The sequence below is a fragment of the Solea solea genome, chromosome 15, assembly GCF_958295425.1.
Source record: "Solea solea chromosome 15, fSolSol10.1, whole genome shotgun sequence".
Taxonomy (NCBI): Eukaryota; Metazoa; Chordata; class Actinopteri; order Pleuronectiformes; family Soleidae; genus Solea; species Solea solea.
This window is the reverse complement of record NC_081148.1, coordinates 2359427-2379027: the sequence shown is the minus strand read 5'-3', so window position 1 is coordinate 2379027 and position 19601 is coordinate 2359427. Positions and strand designations below refer to the sequence as shown.

General features: G+C 45.8%; 1 protein-coding gene across 1 annotated transcript; it reads left to right on the top strand.

The window, feature by feature from the left end:
* The first annotated feature begins 3365 nt into the window (after positions 1–3365).
* Positions 3366–15935, top strand: znf318 (zinc finger protein 318). Its single transcript, XM_058650948.1, has 11 exons — positions 3366–3828; positions 4605–4714; positions 4905–5589; positions 5990–7202; positions 7499–7596; positions 8800–8899; positions 8986–9302; positions 10513–10701; positions 10809–10902; positions 11286–11404; positions 12491–15935. The coding sequence occupies exons 1-11, from the start codon at positions 3580–3582 to the stop codon at positions 15359–15361; spliced, it is 6045 nt and encodes a 2014-aa protein (XP_058506931.1). The 5' UTR covers positions 3366–3579; the 3' UTR covers positions 15362–15935.
* The last annotated feature ends 3666 nt before the right edge of the window (positions 15936–19601 follow it).

Here is a 19601-nt window from a genome sequence, read left to right as displayed (position 1 = left end):
GAAGTGATGTTTTGGTGCTGTCGCCAGCAACACGGACTTTCAACTCCCTCCACAGATTTTCTATGGGGTTGAGGTCTGGAGACTGGCTAGGCCATTCCAGGACCTTGAAATGCTTCTCACGGAGCCACTCCTTCGTTGCCCAAGCGGTGTGCTCAAAATCTCACGATACATGGCCCCATTCATTCTTTCCTTAACACGGATCAGTCGTCCTGCCCCCTTTCAGAAAAACAGCCCCAAAGCATGATGTTTCCACCCCCATGCTTCACAGTAGGTTTGGTGTTCTTGGGATGCAACTCAGCATTCTTCTTCCTCCAAACACGACAAGTTGAGTTTGTACCAAAAAGTTCTATTTTGGTTTCATCTGACCACATGACATTCTCCCAATCCTCTTCTGGATCATCCATATGCTCTCTGGCAAACTTCAGAAGGGCCTGGACAAGTACTGGCTTAAGCAGGGGGACACGTCTGGCACTGCAGGATTTGATTCCCTGTTGGCGTAGTGTGTTACTGATGGTAACCTTTGTTACTTTGGTCCCAGCTCTCTGCAGGTCCTTCACCAGGTCCCCCCGTGTAGTTGTGGGATTTTTGCTCACCGTTCTCATGATCATTTTGACCCCATGGGATGAGATCTTGCGTGGAGCCACAGATCGAGGGAGATTATCAATGGTCTTGTATGTCTAACATTTTCTAATAATTGCTTTTGCTTGATTTATTCACACCAAGCTGCTTGCCTATGGTAGATTCACTCTTCCCAGCCTGGTGCAGGTCTACAATTTTGTTCCTGGTGTCCTTCGACAGCTCTTTGGTCTTGACCATGGTGGAGTTTGGAGTCTGACTGTTTGAGGCTGTGGACAAGTGTCTTTTATACAGATAACGAGTTCAAACAGGTGCCATTAATACAGGTAACGAGTGGAGGACAGAAGAGCTTCTTAAAGAATAAGTTACAGGTCTGTGAGAACCAGAGATCTTTCTTGTTTGTAGGTGACCAAATACTTATTTTCAACCATAATTTACAAATACATTCTTTAAAAATCCTACAATGTGATTTCCAGGATTTTTTTTCACATTCTGTCTCTCACATTTGAACCTATGATGAAAATTACAGACCTCTGTCATCATTTTAAGTGGGAGAACTTGCACAATCGGTAGAAACGGAAACAAAAGTAACAACAATAACAACAAAATGGCTTCATAGCTCCTCTTCTGTGTGGGCGGAGTCATCATCTCACTGTGGTGACATGGTTTTCTCTGCAACACAAACACAAACTAGTGACTTGTAAAGCAGTTGTTTTGGATGAAAGTGAATCATTAGTTCAGATTTGTTGACAGAATGGTTCAGTCCTTCAGTCACTGAACTGAAATACCAGTGAACGTGGTCATGATGGCCGACTTTCAGCAGAAATACACCAGATTCCTCTGTTAAAGATTGACATTTTACACATTTGCTTTGCTAAATGTTGGAGATGAACACGTTTTCAGGATTTTTAAGTCTTTTTAACTTTGATCTACAGTTGGACATTGTTGCCTTTGATTCTTGTTTCGGACGTCGCGCTCATGACTCTTCAGTAACGACACTCTCTGACCAATCAGTGACGTGCAGTCTGTTGACATCACATTTTAGTATCGGCTCAGCTGAACCTCGTTAGCGCAGGAACTAAAACAAACTGCAGGACCAGGTTCTATCACCGAGTCGCTCTGTGCCAGGACTGTGACGTGGAAAAGCTCCATAAATAAAAGATTAAATACAAATACGTGACGTCCTGTTAACAGTTGTTCAGTTCTGAACAAACAGACGTTCACTGATCTCATGACATTAATTTGACGTCACTTTTTACATCAAAGAAAACATCGTTGGCAACCTTTAAGTCAAAGGTTTTAACATTTCTTTGATGTAAAATGTTTAATATCACGTCATGTTCTAATAAAAACATTGAATATAATGCTAAATATGTATAATTATGTATTATAGTAATATATGTATATCATTTCATATCAAAACAAACACTTTTACTTTTTTAAATTCTGTGAAATATCATCACGAATATCTTTATTGCAATGTCACATTAAACTCATATTGCCCTGCCCACTGAACAGTTGTCCCCCCAGTCGTTTTCTCTAGACCCGCCCCCTTTTGACCAGACTAGATGCTCATTAGCTGTGACGTCATGGAAACAATAAATGTCACTAACCGATCGATGGGATAGTCCACAGAATCATGTCCACTGTCCCGCCGGAGACAAATGTCGGGAAACGTTTGGGAGAAGTGATTGCGAACGTTCTCCTCATGAGCTCATTCAGGACGTTCTCCCAAGATTTGACTCTTTTATCAAATCGGAGTCTGGAATGTTCCGTCAAACATCCGGGGCGACGCCGACGTTGCCTCGCTGTTATTAGCAACAAAGTGTTCGACTGATTTACTGTGAATAATCGCGATTGAAGTGAAATCAACGGTAAAACGAGCAGAGTTCATACAGTGGCAGCCATCTTGGAATTCTGACGATAAATGGAACGCACTGTGCGTTTGTTTTTATTGTAACGATGGAAATCTGCATAATCCACAATGTTTCCTGTCATTGTCCATGTTTATGTAAATGTAAAAATGTAAAAAATAAATTCATAATTTTATACATTTAAGAAATTGACGTATTGCATCTTTTTATTTTCATCTTTTCAATAGTTGAGTTTCATTTAAAACAAACAATAACAACAAATAAACAAAAACATTTCCGTTTCTTCAGGATTCTTCACTCTGACGTGTTCATAAAAATAAAGATAAATGTTGGGTTATCCTGATGTCCCTGAAGGTCTGGACCAGATTAAAACCAGGACACACTGGATTGTGTGTGATCAGGAAAACTGGGAGGAGCCTCATCATCACAGGAGTCACAATAAATGACTGTAGTTCTTATATTTATGACAATAACTATATTAATAATTGCACTTATTTCATTTATGGAAGTTTGTTTCTGTCTTTTGTCAAAATGATTAAGAAAAACATTTCCGCATAATTTAATCTATCGTGGTTAGACGTGGTTTTTGTTTGTTTGTTGTTGTTTTTTCAGCAGAAACTAAGAATGACATTTTGTGGGGATGTTGTTTATGGCCAAATTAAAAATTAATTAAATACTTAGTGGTGACACAGTTTTATATTTTGGAATTTGTTGTTGTTAAAAATGTTAGAAAAAAAATGAAAACAGGCCAAAAAAGAAAGAACAAAACGGCTGCTCCTTCTAATCATAGACATCATAGACAAACCTTTAATATTATTTTTAACTTATATGATGATAATAATACTAATAAACTAGATTATGTTTTTATTCATTTATAAAATGAAACCAGAGGGAGACGCAGTGCCGTGGCGTCCCTGTGGGGGGCAGCATGAGCCTCACTCGTGTTTATTTGTGTGTGAAGAAGAAGCGTGACTCCGCTCACAGACACAACACATTTATCCTCCGCTGCAAAAACGACTGGATCAAATAAACGCCTTTGTTTATAAACTGCTCTTCATCGTCACCACCGTCGTCCCCGGACACTTCTGGTGTATGACCGCGGGGAGCCGCGCCACATCTGTGGGAGAGCATGTACCGTGGTCGGCCTCCGCCGAGAGGAAACTACCCGCCGTCTTTCGAGGGACGAGGACCGCGGCCTTACCCAGGCCCGGACTACAGAGACGACCGGAACCGGCCCAAACCTCCGTACCAGCATGGCTTCCACGAGCAAGGTATCGTGGACCCCTACCGCCGCTCCCCGCCGCGCAGGAGGCACCCTTCCCCCGGGTCTGGAAGCCACCGAGGCGCCGAGTACTGGCCCGGCGGTCCACCGAGAGAGGTGAGCGAGGCGCTGCGGTGTAAACCAAACCTCATTCAAAACCCTCACACTTTTTGTCGTCCGTGTTTGTCAGAGTTGTAGAATCAAAGCCGAAAACCTAACGCTCATTTTAAACGCTACTGACGTGGGAGTGACGTAAAGTTTGTTTTGTGAGGTTTTGGTTGTTTTCCTGCTAGATTGTCTCCGGTTGTTCACTAGAGCAAAATCCATCCTGAAGTCAAGTCTACTGTTACAGGACGTGTTTTCCGGTAACAGGTCCACTCACCGTGGATGTGAATGATGCCGATTTAAAGAATTCACCCCGTGCTTTATTATGCTTTGAAAATAAATTGAATTTTCATTGTTAAATGAAGATCTTGTCATAGAAAAGATAAATTGTAAGATTTATGAATGGAGTTCATTCATGTTTACAATAATTAAGGATCATAACAATGTGTTTGATTTAAACCCTCAACTGGTTTCAGGGGTATTCAGGATTTCTTTCATTTCGTAAACGACTTTGGAAAGTCATGTGCACGCGCTCATGCAGATTAATCACCAAAACCTGAACTTAGCCTGAACTCAACCAGACTACGAACTGAACCTGATCTTAGCCTGAACTCTTCAACCTTACCTCGACATGATCCTGACCAAGATCTGATCATGTAAACACACCTGAGGTCTTTCAGTGTCTGTAGAGACATTAATTAATTAATTCATTCATTCATTCATTCATTCATTCATTCTCTAATGTTCCTCTTGATGGTTTGTTAATTTTTTACGATGATCTGTTGCAGAGGTCGCTGTCGCCACACAAGTCCGTACCCCTTGACCACAATCTGGTCATCACTGTTGGTAATGAGTTGACGTCAAAGTCTGGCTCCACCCCTTCACACTCTCATGACAGGTACACTTTAAGAATAAAAAGGTTAAAATTGACCTCCTGCTGCAGCCTCTCAGAGGTGCTACAGGATGTTTTAGTGAACTTTATCGATCATTATTATCAATATTGTTATTGACTGTATTTAAGGAGCTTGACAAACAATCTTTGAAGCTTTAGTTTGAGTCACTGACTGAACGCCGGACTGTCTTTACAGAGACTTCCCTGCTCGACCTGAGCAGAGCCGGGCCAAGAGTCAAGGTCGGAGTAAGAGTCGGCCTCGCAGCCAAAGCCAGAGTCCAGACAGGAGTCGTGCAAAGAGCCAAGGACGCAGTAAAAGCCGGCCCCGCAGCTCGAGCCGGAGTCCAGACGGGAGCAGGGCCAAGAGTCGAGGACGGAGCAAGAGTCGGCCCCGCAGCCGCAGCCAGAGCCCAGATCGGAGCAGGGCCAAGAGTCGAGGACGGAGCAAGAGTCGGCCCCGCAGCCGCAGCCAGAGCCAGAGTCCAGATCGGAGCAGGGCCAAGAGCAGAGGGCGCAGTAAGAGTCGGCCCCGTGACCGGAGCCGGAGTCCGGATCGGAGCCGGGACAAGAGCCGAGGACGGAGCAAAAGTCGCCATGTTAGCAGGTCAAGATCTAAATCCAGGTCCAGGTCCAGAGGCAGGAGCAGAGGCAGAAGCTTCAGCAAACCAGCCGGTCGCGTCCGCAGTAAGAGCCGACACAAGAGCCGCAGCTCAAGCAGCAGCTCGAGCGGCTGCAGCAGAGACGAACGCTACAAGAAAAACAGGGAATTCAGAGAGCTGGAGATGGCGCGACGCAGGAAGGAGATGGAGGACATACTGAACCAACCCACAAAATCCATCCTGAAGAAACGCAATGACTCCGAGGACTCACCATCAGTCCGGGTAGGGAACTAACACGTGAGCTCTGTTCTGTACGAGGCATTTGGTTTTCTGTGTCAGTTTACTGGTTATGATTTAAAAGTATGAGAAAAATTTTAAATCATGTTTTTTGGGGTCCAAATGGAAACCCAGATATACTAATTATGCTGCACCCTGAGACAGAACTGTCTACACTCCAAACCTTCAAGTCCTGACATTCTTGGCCAAATGTTAGTTTGTCAATATCTGCAGAAGTTTCTGTAGGAGATTCTCAAGTGAATTTCTTCTTGCATGCTATTGTCCAACAACCAATTGTGTTGCTAAGCAAGAGAAGTGTTCGTAGACGGTGGCCTAGCTTCAGTGCTGTTTTAGATTCCGTACCAGGATCAAAGTTCCTCTCATGATGCTTGTTCCTGTCTTTCAGAGCATCGACTCTCCCCGAGCCATCGATGGCATGTCTCAGATCGCCGACCAGCTGCTGCATGCAATGAAAGGCATGGAGCCTCACATGGTAGCATCCTTGCTGTCGGAGCTGCGATCCGACCCACAGATGGCCCAACGTCTCGGTTTGGACACAGAGATCAAGGAGATCCTGAATCTTTTGGGGGGGACGGGCATGGGGACCAAGGCGGATACGAAGGCAGTGGATGACATCGATGATGAGGAGAAGTTTCTGTACGGAGATTGCGAGGAGCCCAAACCTCCGCCCATGTCTGAGTCATTCAGACACCATGGACTTGACCAGTATGGAGATGTGACGGAGGATACACTGTACGGAGACTATACACAAACCCAATCTGTCATGGATCAGACCTATGGCCACCCTCCGATTGTCGCGCCTCACCACCAGGCTCCTCCTACCGCAGTGGAGCCGGACATTAGGTACGTGAGCCAGCCCACTATTGGCCCGCACCAGAACATCACAGTCCAGGTGGCGAACCCTTCCTGCTCTGCAGATACAGAAGCACTGGAGGAGTACGAGAAGATCCAGGACCTGCTGAAGACCATAGGTCTAGACCTGGGTGTCACCGAGATCAGCAAGATGGCTGCCAGGACCAAAGAACGTCTACATGGAAACAAACCTGCTCCAAAGACGCCGGTACGCCGCAGGCAGTACTCCTCTGGCAGCTCTGACGGAGGCCGCAGGCGGCGGAGTCACAGCAGCTCCAGCAGCAGCAGCAGCAGCAGCAGCAGCAGGAGCCGCAGCAGGGGGCGCAAGCGGGGGGGCAGCTGGAGCAGCGACAATGTTGGCAGGAAGTCTACTTCACAAAAATCTAACAAAGATGTCAACGAGATGAAGAGCGAGCAACATTCTCCTATGGTGCCACCGCCGCACAAAGACGCCCCGCCAATAACCCCTAACCCCACTGGTCTTCCTCCTCACACTGCGGTGCCCGTGCCCCCCTATCCCCCTCCACCGCCCCACAACATGATGCCGACCAACTACCCCCCACCAGGATACAGTCAGTATGCAAACTACATGCCCTACATGCACCAGCAGTGGCCGCCAATGTACCCGCCCCCTAATATGAGCCTGCCCCCGCCCGCTGCCCATGAAGACTTCCCCGCCGCTCAGCCGTACCAGGACCCATACCAGGACCCGTATCACCAGCCGGGCCCTGAGCCAGTAGTCAAAGGTCAGATCTTTCAGCACAATTAAAGGAATGCAAACATTAGTGATCTTAAATATGTGATCACATCAAATTTGTCTTGAATTCTTTATAACATGAGATTCTGTTCAAAGTCAACACAAAGACTTGAGATCCTGGTTTAATTTAGTCGTTTCATATTTTAACTCAGTAGTTCACATGACCCGATTTCACACGTTATTTGAATCATGTACATTTCAAATTCTTCTGGGTACCCGTGACCCGTGGCTCCCGACCCAGCGCCAATCACAACATAAAAATTTGTTTTGTGTTTTTATTTCCAGCATCAGTGAAAGTGGACAACGAGAAGGGAGGAGCCAAGCGCGGGAGCCTTGAACGGAAGGTGTCCGAGAAGGAGAACAACGAGAGCCAGAAACAAAAGGTAGGACATGTTTAAAGGGGACATATTATGCAAAATCAACTTTTTAACCATTTTAATACTTATATTTGGGACTCTGGAGGCCCTACCAGTCGCCAAAGTGTGGATAAAGAATACTCAGTCATGTTTTCGTGGTCCCCCCTAGTGTAAGTATAGGCGATAAAACACGCGATGTTGAATTCCCTGCGCTTATGACGGCAGCATGAGCATTTCACCGTGAATGTTACCACCCACCTGTAAGTTTACTTGGAGAGCTCCACCTTAGCTCCACCTTAGCTCCACCTTGTCCCTGCGAGAGTGCAGGCGAGGGAGGAAGAGCGGTATTATGTCAACGCAGAGGGACAAGTGTGCTGTTGGTGGCTGCACAGTGGAGCACAGTGTTTTACACAAACTTCCAGCCTCAGAGGATTTTATATATGAAGCTAATGTGCCGGATGAAGTCAGCAAACGTGTGTTTGTGTGTTCGCACCACTTCACATCAGACTGCGGCCAGCGGTCACCGTATTTAGTCAGCGACCGTATTTCACTGACGTACAAACACACACATGTTTAAGAAAAGGTCAAATAGAGGTCATAACTGACCATTCTGACACGTCCTAATTAAACATATTTGTTCAGTACGTCCTCCATGACCGGAGCACAGACTCAGTCTGATACAGTCACATACAGCAGCAGTTTATGCAGCGATCAGCGGTGCTGTCCCTAAGTGTTTTTAACTGATTTACAGTTGGTCAGTGTTCAGCTTGATCCTTGTGTCGGACGTCTCTTCCTGTGACGACACTCTCGCTGTTTTCCGCGCACGCTGCCATGTTGATATTGTCAGAGAACTAGTGGAGGGAGGGGGAGAGGAATGGAGCGGAGGGAACAGGAGCTGAGCGAGTGAGCGCAGTAACAAGGACAAATCAGAAACCCCCTGGAGGAAGTGGGCGTGTGTTTGCCTGTGTCTCATTTGCATATAAAGGGTCCACGCACAAAACCGAGCGTTCTGAAAGGGGCGGGTTTAGCAGGGTTATTGAACTGCTATGGTGCTTCATCCTTATGGTATTTTGACCAAAGCATGTCACTGACATGTTCATTAGGACACCAGGGAACTATTTTAACTTGGGAAATAGGGTATAATATGTCCCCTTTAAGTGTAACACTATGAGGCAGTAGGAGCAGAAGGTGTGGACGGACAGGTAAAACAGGAAGGCACCTTGTGTTCAGGTTCTGGAGGAGAGAGAGAAGCTGAAGCAGGAGCGAGAGGTCCGGATGAAGAAGAAGGAGTATCTGATGAAGGAGCTGGAGCAACTCAGGAAGCAACAAGGTTAGTCCACCCGACGTCCACCCGACGTCCACCCGACGTCCACCCGAAGTCCACCCGACGTCTTCACAGATGCGTTTGTGTTTCAGGTGAACTCCTGAGGAAGAAGCGGCGGGAGAAGGAGGGTCACAAAGACCCTCTGCTGCAGGAGATCAGCCACCTGCAGGAGGACGTCATGACTCAGATCGCCAACCTGCGCAAGGAGCATGAGGCCGCCGAGAAGAAACGCAGTGAGATTGACAAGGTGGCACTCATCCTCGGTATCGGCCCCAGCGATCGGCCCCGCAAGGGCGCTAAACCCCAGCTGGACCGCGAGGGTGAGTCAGCGCCGCCACCAGAGAAGAAGAAACGGGAGGCAGAGCGGAGTCCAGATGGTCGGCCGGCGTCCAGCAGCGCCACGTTAAAGGTAGAAACACCTGCTGTGGAGCAGGTAACACAACCGTTACTGTACGAATTTTATAGCTAGGGAACTTTGTGACTTATTTTAACGACTGCGTCAGATTATCTATCAGATTACTTTATGCTCTGTTGTGTTGTTGCTGTCGGTGCAGCAGCAGGGGGCGACGTTGGCACATTTACTCAGGTGTGATTCTTGACAGTATCTCTCTGCCTTCACATCCTGTTGATAGATTTTCACAGTAAAACACTTGAGGTGTGTGATGTAAGATTAAAGCCTATACGTATTTTTAAACAGAATTTCAAAATAAAAGTTTGTTTTGGATATGGGTGGAAATTAGGGCCGCAACAAATAACTATCATTAAATTAAATGCTATTTTCAATAATCGATTCATTGTTGTGTTTATAAAAAAACAACACAAAACAACAACATTTTTCGGCTTCTTAAATGTGAATATATTCAGTTTTCTCTGCTCCATAAAACAAAGAAATAATTCAAACTTAATCATTTGAGAACATATGAAAAAACCCACTGATCAATGTTTTATGGACCATAAAAATAATCACTGGTTGCAGCCCTGGTGGAAACAAAAACATGCTTCTAAGGTGTAAAATGAATATAAATGTTTAGTTGAAGTCTCCTCACGTAGTGCCACTGTGGTCATAGTGCAGTTGTTTACGTTTGATGACCTTTGACCCAGCGCTGTCGAGCCGTGTTTTAACTGTGAAGACAAGAACACCATCTTTAAAACACATGTATGTGTTGTCGGGATTTGTCCGTTTGTACTGTAGATATTTACATTTACTCAGTTTGAGTTGGACTTCACCCGACTGCTCCTCCCTCTCTTTGTGAGGCCACGCCCACATTGGCAAATGAGGAAGTGGGGTGGAAGCAAGTGAATGTAGGAAAAAAAAAAAAACATCATTTCCGACGACGCTGGTATTATTGTGAATGAGCCAATGACGGGGTCGGTATCACGTTTACCTGACGACCACGGTAAACGTTTGACGGATGTTTATTAGGTTAGACATTCATCGTTAGACATTTGTGGTGGATTTTCTCGTGTCGGAGGCTGGACGTTGCTGAAGGTAAGAAACTTTATCATCTTCATGTATTTCGTGACGCTGAGTTTTAGCGTTGTACCTGAGCATGTCTCTGTCAATCTGGACTGATGTGTTTTTATGGCGTTGACTCGTCTCCGTCTTTGTTTTCTCGCAGACTTCGGCGGCGCCATCGCAGGGGACGTCCCCCGACAAGAAGTCGGCTGTCGGTGTGCCTCCTGTGACTCCACCCCCGGAGCCATTTGAATACTACGACGCTGGAAACCACTGGTGCAAAAGCTGTAACGTCACCTCTGGTTCCATGTTTGACTTTTACACGCACTTGCAAGGCAAATCGCACCGGAAGGTTTGTGTTTTTTTAAATACCCACACACAACCTCTCAATCCATTTCTCTTGGTTTGATTTGTGGACCTGGTCCTTCTGTTCTTTAACGTTCCCTTTTCTCTCCGCAGACTCTGGACCCGTATGACCGACCCTGGGCCACGTCTCCAACCAAAGTCGTGAAGAACGTCCCACCAGAGGAGAAACTGACCAAACCAGCCAAAGGTACTTGTACCGCACTTTCCTCACATCTTCACAACGCTGTTGTTTGTCCGTTGATCTGGTCTGAGCGACGTTGACTGTTGTTCCAGGTGGATCTACCATTTGTGTCTCTTAATGAAAACGTTGCAGACTCATGAAGCTACAGAGGAAACTCCTGTCGGTCACCATCTCTGACGTCCAGTCTTATCTTTCATGTTCCTCGAGCCCACAGTTCTCCTCACTATCAATTCATTTCAGTATTTTACCACCAGAGGCCGCCTCTCTAACCCTATCCTGTCCTGACAGGTTCTAAAAATGGAGGCGTCCACCAGGTAAACATGATTGACAGTTTATTTTATCACCCCCCGTTGGTTCAAACGGGCGCCTGCGTCTGTGTGTCGCTGCAGGTTCTGAGTTCCTGTTGCCCGTCAGAGGATTCTTCTGTCTGCTGTGTAAAGAGTTTTACGGAGACGCCATCTGTGCCGAGGAGCACGTCACCACACACGCTCACAACGAGAAATACAAGGTATGGTATCCTTTTAAAGGGACAGTTCGGGGTTTTTTCTCACAGACGAAACTAAGTAGAGACAGATTTTAGCCTTGTAATGAAATCTACAAGCATGTTCATATCTCAGTTTGTAAACCACTCACTCAACCACACCAAAGTCCGCAGAGAAAATCAGTGATTTGACCTTGCAGGGACACAGGAGCTGCTGCTCCTCTGCTGCCTCATGTAGTCACTTTGTGTCACTGAGGTCAATCTGAATGAAGGATTTAAAATGCCTCAGTCATAAAATAAGACATTTGAATAGCAGTGGCTCAACAACTCCTGTGTGCTGTGATTTAAAATCACTGATTCCAAGATAAGATCGTCCTTATTTGTCCCGCAGTGGGGACGTTTACATTGTTACAGCAGCAAAGACAGTAAAGCTAAAGATGATAAATAATAAGCATGCATTACCAAAAAAGTACAATATATCACTAAGACTATAAAAAAAAATAGAATATATAATGTACATTATAGACAGTATGGGCTTGATACTTACAATATAAACAAAGATTAAACATGGGATCATATTGCATGTATGTAAATGTACAGTTTATTGCACATGGTAGAGGGGACTGAGGGGCGTGGTTATGTGAGGTCTACTGAGAGCAGAGCTTGTTGTACAGGGTCTGTTAATGAAGGAGCTGCCCAGTTCTGTGATGGTATCATGCAGGAAGTGGGAGAGATGATCACATGGAAGTCATTCTCTCTCCCATCACCTCCACTGGGTCCAGGGGACATCTGGCTTCTTTCTGGCTTCTTTCTGGCTTCTTTCTGGCTTCTTTCTGGCTTCTTTCTGGCTTCTTTCTGGCTTCTTTCAGGCTTCTTTCAGGCTTCTTTCAGTCTGTGCAGCCTCTTCTTGTCCGCAGCTGTGATGCTGCTGCCCCAGCAGACCATGATGCCACTGAGTCATAGAAGGTCTTAAGGAGTCTCTGTGGGCTTTGTTGTGGGAGAGTGAGTGGTTTACAAATGTCCGTTTCCTGTTGGAACAGTCTGTCTAACAGTGAGATAAACAGCAGTGTTTTTTCATATGATTATGTCACTGTGTCCTGTCTTATTCACCAGAAACAAATGTATGAGAATCCGCTTTACGAACAGAGGAGAAACCTGGACCGGCAGGCGGGACTGGCCTTGGACATGAGTGGAAAGAAACGCAAACATGAGGAAGACGAAAAGGGCGGGAAAGACAAGGAGGAGAAGACCAAACACAAAAAGGAGAAGAAGGACAAGGAGAAGAAAAAGGAGGATGATGGTGACGCTTCTCACAAGGAGGAGAAAAGTAAAGTAAAGGAGGAAGAAGAGGAGAATCTGAAGCGCAGCAAGATGGTGGAGGACTTAAAAAATGCCAAGAGTCTGGAAGAGGAGCGGCCTTCACAGAGCAAGAAGGATGACAAATACCGCTACAGCAAAGGGGACGAGGAGAGGGCAGACCGATACAAATACAGCAGAGATGATGACTTTCGCCACCGCTATCGTAGGGACGATGATGACAGGCCCAAATATGGTCCAAAAAATGACGAGGATCGGTATAAATACGGCAAATATGATTCCAAATCAAGATACGACAGAGAACGAGGCGAGGGGAAACCATTTAAAAACATAGATCTTGAAAAGCCAGCAGGGCAACCCGAGGTCAGCAGGCCTGAACCTCCACCAAAGGCCTATGACCCACCCAAAATCTTCTGTGGGCCCAGTCCGGCCATGAGAGCCAAGCTCCGCAAACAGAGCCAGGAGGCTGGCAAACCAGTTCCTGTGAGCACGCCCGCAACATTTGGAAAGTTCACGTGGAAGAAGAAGGAGAATACGCTCGCAAAGGTTGCCGAGAAAATCGCTGCTGAATTCACCAAGGAAGATGAAGCAGAGGCGAGTAAGAAGTCGGCCTCTGTAGAGGATTCTTTTGCAAAGACCATGGCTGTCGCTAAGGAAATCGCAGAGAAGCTAGGGAACCAAGAAGTACCTCCTCCTCCTTTTGTGTCCAATGGCGCCAACCGGGGATGGGTCCGGCCCAACCTTAAAGCATCTGCTCCTTTCTTCAAGAAAACAAACATGATGGGAAAACCTGCACCTCTGAACACTTTTCTCTCCCTCAGACCCGGAGGTATAATAGGACCTCTTCCAAAAGACTCTTCTGACCCTTTCACAAAGGCCATAGCAGCTCAGAATCAACTGCTGGGAGCCACAGTTGCGCCTCCTATTGGCAAACCAGCCCCATTAGTGGCTGCACCCATCCCAGCTGTGTCTACACCAAAGCCTTCTGAGGCTAAATCTCTATTGCCAGTGACCAGACCTGCACTAATTGGGCCAGTCCCAGCTGTGTCCTCACCTAAACCACCTGAGGCTAAACCTCCATTCCCAGTGACCAGACCTGCACTAATTGGACCAGTCCCAGCTGTGTCCTCACCTAAACCACCTGAGGCTAAACCTCCATTGCCAGGGACCAGACCTGCACTAATTGGACCAGTCCCAGCTGTGTCCTCACCTAAACCTCCATTGCCAGTGACCAGACCTGGACCAGTTGGGCCAGTCCCAGCTTTGTCTACACCGAAACCTACTGAGGCTAAACCGCCATTCCCAGTGTCCAGACTGGCACAAACTGAGATTCAACCAGCACCAACTGTTTCTAAAATTGTCACAACTGAAGCAACCCCAGCCTTTAAACCTCCACCCTCTGTGGCTACTCCAGTTCCATCTGCACCCAAATCCACACAACCAACAATGGTGAAGATAGTGTCGGACGTGGCAGCTCCTGGTGTCCCCGAGAGTGAGCAAACTCTGACTGTATTTGTCAAGCCTCCACCTTTTATGAACATGAGTGACAGAGTTCAGAAGTCAGACAAAATGAAGACCAACCAGGGCGTAGCCAAAGCTCAAGAATTATTGGGAATCTTCTACAGCAGTGTTGGCCAATCAGGTCCTTCCATCACCAGACCAGACTCCAAAGCTGACAAGAGTAGCAGCAGTTCACTTCCAGCCCCAGAAGCACCACAACCTTGGCCTCTGGCCCAAACCCAGCTTCAACCTTCACCGGCGGTCCACACCGTTCCTCAACCATCACCGGTGGTCCACACCGCTCCTCAACCTTCACTGGCGGTCCACACCGTTCCTCAACCATCACCGGCGGTCCACATCGTTACTCAACCATCACTGGCGGTCCACATCGTTACTCAACCATCACCGGCGGTTCACACTGTTCCTCAACCTTCACCTGTCCACACCGTTCCTCAACCTTCACCGGTGGTCCACACCATTTCTCAACCTTCACCGGTGGTCCACACCGTTCCACAATCAGCCCCAAGCACTTCCCAAACAAGTCCACAGGACCAGCCACAGTCTGAACTTCAGATCTCATCAGTTTGGTCCTTGACCTGTAGCGCAACACCTGAGGTGGCTCCATCTGAAACATCTCAGTCAACTCAACCTACGCTGACTCCATCAGCTCAGTTTGAGGTTCACAGTGAAGCTGTAGTCCATTCCTCAACCTCTGCATCAGAGTCCCAAACCACCACACAGACCGAGCCAGAACCAGTACCGCAGCCCCAGGCAGAACCTGCTGCACATTCTGAATCACATCAGGATGCTCTTTCTCATCTAGAGACCCACCCTGAATCAACTCCAGAACCCAAACTTAAACCGAGCCCCAAATCTAGAGGCAAGAAAACCTCCCCTGTTACTGCCTGCCCGGTCCGGCAGACCAGATACCAGACCCGGCGGCAACAGCGGCAGAACCAGCCTGAGCCAGAACCCGAATCAGCCTCTGAATCAGCGGATTGTGACCCGAAGAGCCTGGAGCTCTTGGACCCGGGCGCAAGTTCACAGTTGGAAGAAGGGGTACCTAGTGAGTCAGACCATCAGGTGATGCAGATCACTCCTGAAACCCTGGGCCTCCCCTCTGACATGACCTCACTGGACTTTGACTATGACTTTAACTTTGAGTAGAAAACTGACCTTCATCTGTTAAAGGGCCTGTCCCCTGTCCCCTGATCGTTTCCCAGGTCACGTGTTGCATCACAGAGGAACCAGAGTTCCTGAATGTTCCTGAACTGTTTGACAAGTCTGGATCATCTGGTTCGTCTTAAGAAGGGAGTCTGTGTTTCTAAGGTTGAACATTTTTTTCCACAGTTGCCACTTTTTCCTTTTACTTTCATTGTTGTTGGACATTGAAGGTCATGTAGATACAAGTTCTGTACCTGACACAAACCTACACGTTTTCACATGTTGTTCTTTGGTTATTATTGTCCTGCTAATAAACGTGGAACCACAGGGAAACGTAGTGTCCACATGGTTTGTATCAGGATGTTGTTTTTCTCACTTGTCTCCTTAAAGAAAAACTGTAGGACTGCTCCTTTAAAGATCTCTGCTGAGCCACATTTCTCCTTGTTCTTTCTCTTCCTGTTAAGTTCTGGACCAATAAGCAGTAGCACATGTGACCTGATGTGAGGGTTAGAGTAGAAACCGACTGCTTGTCTGTTGATTTAAATAAAGTTTTATTAAAAGTTGGTGAAAACAGGAAGTAGCTCTGTATTGTGATTGTTTATCAGAATTATTGCAGAAGTGTTCTGATGTTATTGATCTGACAGAAAAGACCCCGCCCCCTTTTACTGTAACAATTTAGAAAAACTTTTAATGCAAAAGTTAATTAGACAAATTAGGGCTGTGCTTTATACTTAATTACACAATAATAAAGCCAGTGGGTGGCAGCAGAGGTTCACTGATGTATGGAGTTAATTTTGTGTCTTTAATGTTTGAGCAAACAATGGATTCGAAAGCAGAATTTTGGGATTCACATAGAAAACAAAACAAAACTTTTGAATTATAATAAAAATAAATTGTTGTAATTGGTCAGAAAGTGATCATAGTTTTGTTTGCAAATGTATTTTTTTAACTTTCAAATCCATTCTGTTGGCACATTAAAGAACATGAAGTCGAGGGGGTCATGTGATGGCGGTGAGCTGAGCAGACGCTTTTGGCTGAGCTCTGCGCCTCTCCTATTATAATTTTCCTATTATCCTGACAACATCCTGGCATTACATGACCTTCTTGTTGTGAACATAACAGGCTGTGTCCTTAGAAACATTTTGGCCACAGTCCTTCGCCAAAATGGGAAGAACCAGAGGAAATAAAGACAAAAAAGACGCCTCTCCTGAGCCTGGTGACGACATACAAGATGGCGGCCAGACCGAATTGATACCGCAGACGGGCTCGACCCTGCCCTTGCTAAAGCTCTGAGCGTTATGACTTCTAACATTATTAAAGTTATCGATGACAACCTTAGCCCTCTGGCCAAGACTATCTACAAGCATGCTACGGAGCTTACCACAAAGGCTGGCCGCATAAAGCTGGAGAGAGCACACCACACCCTCGCACCAAAACCGGACCAGAACAGGAGCCCCAGGTCACTGCTGCTATGATTTCACGCGTTCAGAGACAAGCAGAGGGCGATGGATAATCTACAACGGATCCAGGATTATCTTTTACAGCGATTTCTCCTCGACGGTGGTGAAGGATGCCCTCTTCGCATACGATGTGAAGAGGGTGGCAGTATTGTCATTTTTGAAAAAGGAAAATGTCTCTATTGCGTTTCTCCAGGAGACTCATCTGGAGGACAAGGATAATGTTAAATTACAAAGGGGCTGGGTGGGGCACATCTTTGCTACTTAATATTCTTCTTTCAGTAGGGGCGTGGCCATTCTGATTCTGAAAGCTACAGATGATCAAAAATTACTAAATGCCCCAATTACTAGAGGAGAAGCGCTATTTGCTTTGAAATTTATGCCGTCCGGTAAGGCTCCAGGGCCAGATGGATTTGGATGTGAGTTTTATAAGGAGTTTAGTGGCATTCTTTTAGACCCTCTGTTGTCTATGCTTAATCACTCTTTTGAAAAAGGGATCCTGCCTCAATCCCTTAGGGAGATATAAAATTAATTTTGCGAAATCTGAGGCTATGCCCCTGGGGTCGTTAACGTGTTTTCCAGATATGGCTGAGCCCTTCCCATTCCACTGGTCTCCTGCCGGTTTCATTTACTTAGGAGTGCATGTTACACCCACTTTTGGTCAGATGTTTAAGTCCAACTCCCCCCCCCCCCTGTTGGATGCTATAAGGGCAGATTTAGACTGCTGGGCCCCTCTCCCTCTTTCCTGGCTAGGTAGGGTTGCTCTTATAAAAATGAATGTCCTGCCTAGGCTGCTATACCCACTGCAGATGATCCCTATTCTTTTATCCAGCAAGGTTATAAAGGTGCTTGAGGGCTGGCTAAGTTCTTTCATTTGGAACAAAAGGAAGCCCCGTCTCAAGATGACGAAACTTCAAATGGCAGGTTGTGACGGAGGGTTAGATGTACCAAATCTCAGATTTTACCAACTGGCGTCACACCTGCGGGTTATTGGAAGCTGGCGCAACTGTGATCCATCCTCAATTTGGCGTGATATTGAATCCTCTCAGTCGGATTGTCCTTTGTTGAATGTATTGTTTATGAATAATCCTGATTCTGTTAAAAAACATTGCTCTAACCCTGTTACTCTCACTACGATCAGAGCCTGGAGATCCATTCGCTCTTTAGAAGGCCGGGCTCAGTTATCATCTCCTCTCACTCCCATTCTTGATAACCCGGACTTCCTGCCAGGCTGTAGGGATCAGGGCTTTATGGTGTGGAGCACCCGAGGGCTGAAGAAGCTAGGTGATGTATTCCATGGCCAGATTTTACTATCCTCTCAGCAGTTGCAACAGCAGTTTGGTTTATTTAATCGTGGTGACTTCTACAGATACTTAGAAATGAGAGACTTCATAGTTAAAGACACCACCTTAATGACTAATAACACCACTTCATGGGTGGTGAAGGCCCTGTCTCTACGGATTAATAAGAAATGCATGATTGTTTTTTACAAAGCTCTGAATTCTGTTTCTCCTCTTAGCTCACAAACCACCAAGCAAGCTTGGGAGAGAGACCTAGTGGTTGTTATATATGATGATGACTGGCAGGAGGTCTGGTCTCAGGCCATGAACATTTCTGTATGTAACTGTGCCAAATCCATACAGTTCAGAATTGCACATCACACACATATAACACCTGTTGTCAAGAACAAAATGGATGCTAATGTTTCCCCGCTTTGCTGGAAATGCAATTCTGAGACTGGTAGTTATATTCACTGCCTCTGGTCATGTGTTGAACTTCAAAAGTACTGGTCTAGTATCATGAATGATCTGACTGCTATCTTTGGTGTCCCAATACGGATGGACTCTTTGTGCTTGATACTTGGTCTTCCGGATGGTCGAATCACTGATAGTAAACACAGGAGACATCCTACTTTTCTGCATCAAGAATGTTGCTCCGACAAAAAAATCATGGCACAATATTGTTATGGACTGCGTTCCTAGTGAATATATCACTTGTATGATTCACTCTAAAATAGATGCTTTCTATAGGGTGTGGGACCCTTACTTGCAGCATATTGGGCCCACGCTGTCATCCTCCTTGCTTCATGGTTTTCCCAGGTCAGCCTAGCCGGTCTTGGTGACTTTGTTCTAACAAGCACCTTGTAGTCTTGCTGTGTGTATGTTTGGTATTGATGTTTTCATTGATTTAGGTGACTCATTTACTTGTCACTTTTTCATAATATTTTCTGATTGCTGTACCCACATGCCCTTTCTCTGTTTTTCTCTGTTGTGTCTGAGCAGTTTTGTGTTAAGAGGAATAAAATGTAATAAAAATATTTTTCAAGAAAAAAGAACATGAAGTCTATGATGATGCAGCAGAGCTGATTCAAACACTGCTAGCGGTGTGAAAGCTGCTGTTTCAAAATAAAATAAACATAAAAAATAGTTGTAATGTAATATTTACCACATCATATCACAATAATAAATACATATCTACCTCCACTATAAACCAGCTCATTAAAAGTGCATTCCAGCTGGAGTTGGAAGTACGAACATTTCTGAGTTAAGGGGGCGGTCCTTCACAAACATCAATCCAAGATGGCTGCCACTCATACAGACCCTTCAGCTTTTCTTGTTACTTTCATGTCAGTTTTATTAGTAAATCACGTTTACTCAGTTCCAGTTTATTTTTCTTACAAATATAACAATGTTGATGACCACGGTGTTTATTTATTTTATATACTATATATATATATATATATATATATATATATATATATCCCCTTAGGGAAATTATTTCTCTGC